This window comes from Empidonax traillii, unplaced genomic scaffold (assembly GCF_003031625.1).
Source record: "Empidonax traillii isolate 1590-97213 ecotype Southwest subspecies unplaced genomic scaffold, ASM303162v1 scaffold1828:size94860, whole genome shotgun sequence".
NCBI lineage: Eukaryota > Metazoa > Chordata > Aves > Passeriformes > Tyrannidae > Empidonax > Empidonax traillii.
This window is the reverse complement of record NW_020957021.1, coordinates 53,684-61,199: the sequence shown is the minus strand read 5'-3', so window position 1 is coordinate 61,199 and position 7,516 is coordinate 53,684. Positions and strand designations below refer to the sequence as shown.

General features: G+C 55.8%; 1 protein-coding gene across 1 annotated transcript in view; it reads right to left on the bottom strand.

Annotated features, from left to right (window-relative positions):
• Positions 1–1,679: 1,679 nt before the first annotated feature.
• Positions 1,680–7,516, bottom strand: part of UBOX5 (U-box domain containing 5) — a 6,169-nt gene continuing 332 nt past the window's right edge. The window contains exons 2-4 of the mRNA XM_027908759.1: positions 6,460–7,510; positions 4,151–4,309; positions 1,680–2,536 (exon numbers count right to left, since the gene is read on the bottom strand). Coding sequence (XP_027764560.1) covers positions 2,325–2,536; positions 4,151–4,309; positions 6,460–7,510 — 1,422 coding nt within the window. The 3' untranslated portion in view covers positions 1,680–2,324. The remainder of the gene's footprint in view (positions 2,537–4,150; positions 4,310–6,459; positions 7,511–7,516) is intronic.

Sequence of the window (7,516 nt, the reverse complement as noted above, 5' to 3'; positions counted from 1 at the left end):
TGTGCTCCTCTGCTCCCAGGACAGCGGGAAAACAGCTTTGATGCTCTTTTAAAGGAAGTCAACCTTGGCTGGGGCACTGCTTTGCTGCCCTTTCCATCCAGATCCATCCCACTGGGATATGGATGCCACATGACAAGGTCACTGACCAACAAGAGATGGATTTATTCAGAAAATGCTCTGAGACCATTAGAGGAAATTGCTCAGGCCTCAATCGAAGGCCATTCCCCTCCTCCTGGGGAGAGGACAAGGCTTGGTGCCAGGAATAAATTTGCTGGTGGTGTCTGTATGGGAGCTGAAGGGGGATTGCTGTGGGTCCTGGCACAGGAACCCATGGGAATTCCTGGCTCTGTGTCACCCACCACCCAGACCATCGCCTTGGGGTGCAGAGAAGGGCCCCTGCTGCCCACGGGGGTTTCAGTGCCCCGGGGTCAGAGGGACTCACACCCAACTGGGACACCTTCATCGAGCTCCAAGATGTGGGCACAGAGGGAAAATCACCCCTGGATCCTCAGCAAGAAGGGACACAGCAGGTTAAATGTGCTGCAGAGGGTCCTACAGGGTTAAAGAGGAGGAGAAACTGGGGGGATGAAGGCTCTGAGAAACCTGATGCAAGGTGGAAATGAGCCCTTCTCTGAGAAGGGGAGGGACCCGATGTCCCAACACCACCCTGTCCCCTCCAACCTCTGCTCCCTGCTCGCTCCCTCTCCCTCCCTCCCCTCCAGAACGAAGGGAACCTGTAGATAACTCAGTGGATGGTTCCTGCCTGGATATCACAAGGATATCACAAGGAACTTCTGGGCAGCGGAGATCCTTTGTCCGAGCCGGTGGCTTGGGGTTTTGTTGGGAGCATCCAGAGGCTTTGTCAGCGCCGCAGAAGGCGACAGCTGTGCGGGTTGTGAGCTCCTGCAGCAGCCACCCTCCTCCCTTCCCCGCAGATCCGTGCGGAGGGGGAGGTGTGAGAGCTGAATCACCCCTCAGTGGCTCGCTGCAAACACGACAACAACCACTGCATCAAGTGGATTTCTGCTGCCTCTGAACTGTGGGATTTTTAGGAAGTTTCTGCCTGTTTCTCTTAAGAGTTTCTGATTTAAAGATGCGGGATTTTTTTTTTTATTTTTGCTCCGAGTGCAGACAGGCCATAAACTCCTTCTGACGCAGACAGGGAGCAGGATCCATGGGGTGCCAGGACAGTTCCAGTGGATGAGCAGCTCCTTCCCGTGTCAGGAACACCACGAGCTGTTGAGGTGCTTTTTGAGAGCGACTAAAGGTGTGACAAAGATGAGTTGAGTCAGCTGGAGGATCTTTATGGCCCAGAACATCAGCCAGAACGCAGAAATTACCAATTAAATGCCGACAGCAGGGGGTTAGGAAGGTGACAAACTCTCTGCTGTCACCATACCCTCCAGGCACATCCAGGATGGAACAAATCCCAGCCATTTTCCTTCTGGCTTTTCTCTGAGCAGCCCTTTAAAGCCCAGACCCAGAGGGTTCGAGGTGTCTGAGTCTCAGCCCTGTGATCCACTAGGCTTGCTGTCACAACCCCTCTCCACTCCCCAGGTCTGGGTGTTGATTGAGCTTTTTCCAGCCCATTCGTTCCTGCCCGGCACAAATTCACTCCACGACATCATTAAGCCTCAAAATGAGACCAGTTAGGGGCCAGAAAGAGAGACCTGACTTTAAACATTTTATTAAGGCTTAAATGTCTATCGGCCAGCCCGGAGCTGGTCTGGTCACACGACATAAACCGAGAGGGACGGCGGTGGGTGGGATGGGATGGCTTTTCTACAAGAGTTGGTGTGAGCAGGGGGCGAGATCGCTGCCAGCTCCTCACACCTTAGCCACGGCCTCTTACCGCCGGATTCCAGGATGAAGGAGGATTCCAGGATGAAGGATGTGCTCCGGGAGGAGGTGGTGAGGTGGGGAAGGGTGGGGGGTGGGGGTAAGTCAGGGAGTTGTCGCTCACAAGGACTTTTCCTGCTCCACAACCCAAGGGCTGCTGCTCAGAGGTGCGGTCTGAGCCCCCAGGGAAGCTGCACTCGCGGTCCCAAAGGCACCTAAAGCTAAACCACTGAGCCACGGGGAGGTGATGGGAGGGCGGGGCGCGGGGGTGGAGATCAGTCCTGTATAAATACACGTCCCTCGATTAAGAAGCTATGGCTTTTGTTATCCTCCGGCGCGGTGCTTTAACCCCCCACCCACCCCGCCGCTCCGCAAACACAACACCGAGCCCTCTCCGCTCCCCGGCTCCTCCCGCGGGTCGCGGATGCTCCGGCGGGGAACGGCGGCAGCTCCTCGTCCTCGTCCTCCCGGCAGCCCGGGGAGGGTCAGAAGTGAACCCTCCTGACGTCCTGGGTGGCTGCCGACCTCTTGCAGCTCCCGCACTGGATGGGGGACGGCGCCTTCTGCCGCTCGGCCAGGCAGGGCCGGCACACGAGGTGCCCGCAGGGCAGCTGGTAAATGGGCTCGGTTTTGAAGTAGGAGGAGAAGGTTTTGCCGCAGGAAGAGCATCCCTGGGTCTGGCTGCTCCTGCCGTGCTCTGCAAATCACAGGATCGTTCGGGTTGGAAAAGACCTCTGGGATCACCTGAGCCCAGCCTGTCACCCAGCCCAGAGCACTGAGTGCCACGTCCAGGCTTCCCTGAAACACCTCTGGGAATGGGGACTCCACCACCTCCCCAGGCAGCCCATCCCAACATCTAATCACCCTTTCTTGTGAAGAAATTCTTCCTAATGTGCAGCTTAAACCTTCCCCGGTGCAGCTATAAAGTCTATAAAAAAAAGGGGACAGGAGAAGTGGATCTGTTGGGGAGTGGTAAGTCCAGGCTGGGCCACCCCTCTGTACCCAATCCTGCCCAAGAGCCCCAATTCCTGCAGACACGGGGCACTCCTGGCTCGGGACTGTGCCCATTTCCTCTGTCACTGCCCTAAGGAAAGGGAATGGTCCAGCTTCCAGGGCAGGCTGCGCTCGGGGAAGGCTGGATCACGTCAGCACTTGCACCATCAGGCTTTTAATTGAGGACAGATGACTGTAAGAAAGGGCTTTTCACTTTTACCGAGAGACTTAACTCATCCTCCCTCCCGCTTTTCCGACGTGGATTAAAAGCAGCGATTCCCGAGTGGAAAGCTTTAGGTATCACTTTGCATTCCTGTCACACACGACCCATCAAGGGCTACTCAGTCAGCTCTTAAACAGCAGCAATTTTAGAGGGGACACGAAAATGCTTAATGGCTGAATGTCACTGCGGAACAGCAAAACCTGTTGGGGGGAAGGAGGGGGAGAGGGAGACAGACAGACAGCCAGCCAGCCCCGGTCCTTCTGAACCTCCTTCTTGGCAGAGCCTCACCCAGGGGAAGGGAAGCCAGCACTGGGCATTAGCCTGGGGAGGCACATCTGAAGGTTCAGTGCTTCCCTGAGTCCCAAAGAGGTAATTTTGGGAAGGCACACAGAAAAGGATGAGCACGTCCAGGCAGCAGGGGAGATGAAGACAGCGAGGATTGGGCAGCCTGGCTTTCATATGCTCAGTTCTGAGGGGATTCTGAGCACACACACATGGCTGGCTGGCCTGTGATGTTGCTGCTGGCACCTGGTCCTGTCACAGGTCAGGAAGCCACGTGGGATTTCAAAGAATCATGGAATGGTTTGGGTTGGAAGGGACCTCAAAGATCGTCCAGTCCCACCCCCTGCCTTGGGCAGGGACACCTTCCATCAGCCCAGGTTGCTCCAACCTGGCCTTGGACACTTCCAGGGATCCAGGGGCAGCCACAGCTTCTCTGGGCAACCTGTGCCAGGGCCTGCCCACCCTCACAGGGAAGATTTTCTTCCTAATATCCAGTCTAAACCTACCCTTTTAGTTTAAAAACATTCCCCCTGCCTGTGTAAAAAGCTGCTCCCCCTCTTTTTTACAGGCCCTCTTTAGGCACTCAAAGGCTGCAGTATCTGCTGGATTTACACCTCTCCAGTGGCATCTCCACACCAGACTCATTCCCCATCCATGGGACAGAATAAACCATTACATTGCTGAGATACAGTGAAGGATTGTGAAGTGAAGCCTGCTGGGAGACAACATCATATTTTCACACTGAATAGCTAATATTTTGGGGTCTGAAGAGGCACACCTCCCACAGGTGATCCAGAGGCACCTGCTGCTTACCAAGGACTGTGCCCACGCTCCAGGAGCTGCTGCAGCCTCCCTCACTTGGCTGCTGCTGGCTCTTCATCAGCTTGGCCGTGAAGGAGGGCATGGAGCTGAGGGCCGAGGTCAGGGCAGTGTCCAAGCTCTCCGACAGCTTCTGCTCGTGGGACACCAGATCTGCAAGGAGGAGCACAAAGACCAGCTCTGCAAAGAGCAGCACAAGGACCAGCTCTGCAAAGAGATCCAGTAGTGGGTGCTGGGCAGAAGAACGTGCCAGGGAAATGCTGCTTTGGCTCTGAACCTTTGGGACAACACTCGGGGTTTTTAGGAGCCCTGCCATTTGTTTTCTTGAGAGGTGTCTTTTCCCCACCCAGGTGCCCGGATAGGGATGGACTGTCTCATCTCCTTTGGGTCCCTAAAGGTGGAAAACCCTATGGATTACAACCAGACATTGCTGTGGTGTCCCAATGCCAACTTATAAAGAATCAGAGAATCCTTTGGGTTGGAAAAGCCCTCCAAATCCATCAAGTTTAACTGTTCCTCCAGCTCTGCCAAGCCCACTGCTCAACTATATCCCCAAGTGCTACATCCATATGGCTTTTAAATCCCTCCAGGGATGGGGACTCCACCACTGCCCTGGGCAGCTGTGCCAGGGCTGGACAGCCCTCACAGGGAAGAAATTTTCCCCATTATCCAACCTAAATCTCCCTCGGTGCAACTTGAGGCCGTTCCCTCTTGTCCTGTCACTCGTCACCTGAGAGAAGAACCCAACTCCCACCTGGCTCCACCCTCCTGTCAGGAGTTTTAGGCATCTGCAGGTCTGAAAAAGGGCAAAAACCCCAAATAACCCAGACACTTGTTTCCCCAGGCCCTCCCTCAGCCCTTTCCCTGAGGGTCCCAGCCCAGCTCTCCCAGCCTGGCCCCTGTGCAGCTCACAGAGCACATTTAAACCCCTGATAAAATCCGTAGGGCCTGTTTTTCCTCCCTCTGTCCCAGCTGTGATCCCAAGGCCCTGGGCTGGACCCTCCCTGTGCAATTCCGACGGCACAGTTAATTAAGTTAATTAAGGCTCAGCATCGGGAGAATGTCGCCTGCATCACTAACTCTGTTAAATCCATCACCTCCCAGAGGAGCACCTCAGAATTAGTGCTGCACATTTGCCCCAGCAATCAAGGCTGATGACACACCGAAGCACAGCTCCCCGGGCTGGGCTTTTATTTATGGACTGTCACAGCTCCCCCACGAGCTCCAGGACCCCCAGGGCAGGCCCTGCTCCTGTAGGGCTGGGGAACGTCCCAACAGGAGCTGTTACACATCCCTGCAACCAAAACAACTAAACCAGGGAATCAGCCCCAGACTGAGAGGTCAGAGCAGAAATGTGCAGTCTGACTCCTCCCTGCTTTTTTCCAGGACCACCAAACAAGTACTTTCAACCAAGGAACTCATTTAAAGTCAAACCACCACCCGAGCTTTTCCCTCAAAACATTTTGGGGTTTTTTTTTGCAGTTTGGGAGAAAGGTGAAGGCAGTGGCAGGTCTCAGCAGTCAGAAGCTCTGGGCCACCTTTTGAGATGTTTTAGACCACTAGGTTAGGGAAGACAAGAAGACTGGACTCACCTGCCTGGATATACAGCCCTTGTGTGACCACAGGACACCCACACACCTGTATTTACACCTCCTGCTCAGCCCAGAGCCTCACAGCAACAGCTGCTCCCTTCAGCCTCACCTAAATGTGAGCTGATAAAGACATCTCTTTTCCCACTTCCCAGCTTAAGCTCCCCTTCCTCCTCCAGTGGGATCATCACCACAGGCAGGAACTCAGTTTAGCAATACCAGAGAAGCTCAGGCTTTGCTGTGTGCTCTGGAGGCAGCACTGCCTGCAATTCCCTTGCTGTGGTTGGTTCCAGGCGCGTCCCACTCCCGCTTTCCTCCCCACCTCCCTCCTCAGGATGAGATCCACACAGCCAGGACTCCCTGTGCCATCACCCCCCACGCCCCAACATGTCTTTTCCCATATTTGCAGGAATCACCCCGGAGAGATAAACTTCCAACCAGCACAGTGAGGAAAATGCTGCGTCCACATGGACAGGGAGGAGGAGAAAGGAGATCCAAACTAAAAGGGAAACGTGGTGACCTGAGCAAACAAGGGGGCTGTGACTGGACAGGTAACATGAGAGGTGAATTAAATGACTCATCAACAGGCAAATACAGCCTGGGAGCTTCCTAGAGGTGGGATGGGAATCCGTGCTGGAGCCTCCCGATTTGAGAACCCAACCTCAGGCTGTCCCCACACCGAAGAAACAGAAGTGACTGAGGGAGCCACGGTACCTGTGGAACAGTCCATCTGGGCCAGATGGCAGTCACTGTCAGTTCTCAGTTTTTTAGCACTGTTCTCTGAGGTAGAGGAGACAAGTAAGTTTGTAGCAGAAAAATAGGGCGGCTGCAGGGAGCCCTGGTCCAGGCAGTCCATTTTCCTTTTCAGAGAGGACATGGTTACGGAAGAGGGCACGAGGGTCTCCGAGGAGTGAGCCCTCCCCAGCAGGTTGGTGCCAGGGATGCTGTGCTGCAGCAGGAAGTGGTCTATCCTGGCCTTGAGGGTGGGGTGAGGTAGGGGCTGCGAGTGCTGGCTGAAGGCCACCCCGGTGAAGGGGTCGCTGGGGACCCTCCCCCAGGACGCCTCGCTCCGGTTGCACTTTTCCAAGGTGGTCTGGTCGATCACCTTCCCGGAGGGCAGGAGCATGGGCAAAGTCATGATCTCCAGGGTGATGGGGTCCAGGAATTCCTCGGGGATGTCCTGGACGACGTCCACCAGCCGGCGCAGGGCGTGCTGCTCACCGTCGCCGGCACCGAAGGGGACGCAGTCGCTCTCCATCGGCGTCCACAGCTCCGGCTTGAGCCCGCCGGCGTCCTGCGCCAGGAACTGGGAGGCCACCTGGAAGACGCCCTCGATCACCTCCTGCGGGCAGGACTTGGCAGGCTGTGCCCACACCTCCAGCCTCTTGATGCTCGGCAAGCCGCCCCCCGCCACGTGCGTGATGCAGATTTTCAGGTGCGACACGTTGCTGAGCGAGGCGGGGCCTTTGTTCCACAGGTCCTGGGACACGGAGCCGGGGTAGGAGAAGACATTTTCCATCTGATGGAAGGGGGGCCTCGGCTTGAAGCCCCTGTGGCCGAAAGTCACTTTGCTCTGATTCTTTAGGACAGCTTTGCCCACCAGCGTGAAAGTGTCTTTGTCCGACACAGGCTGCCCGGCCAGACCTGAGAAGGGCCCCTCGGGGCTCTGCCAAGAGGTTTTGTGGCTTGAGGTAGAGGTGTAAACTTCGAGCCCAGAGAAGGTTTGGTACCCCCCAGAGGAGATGTCGACGTTAATCCTGCAGATCTCGAT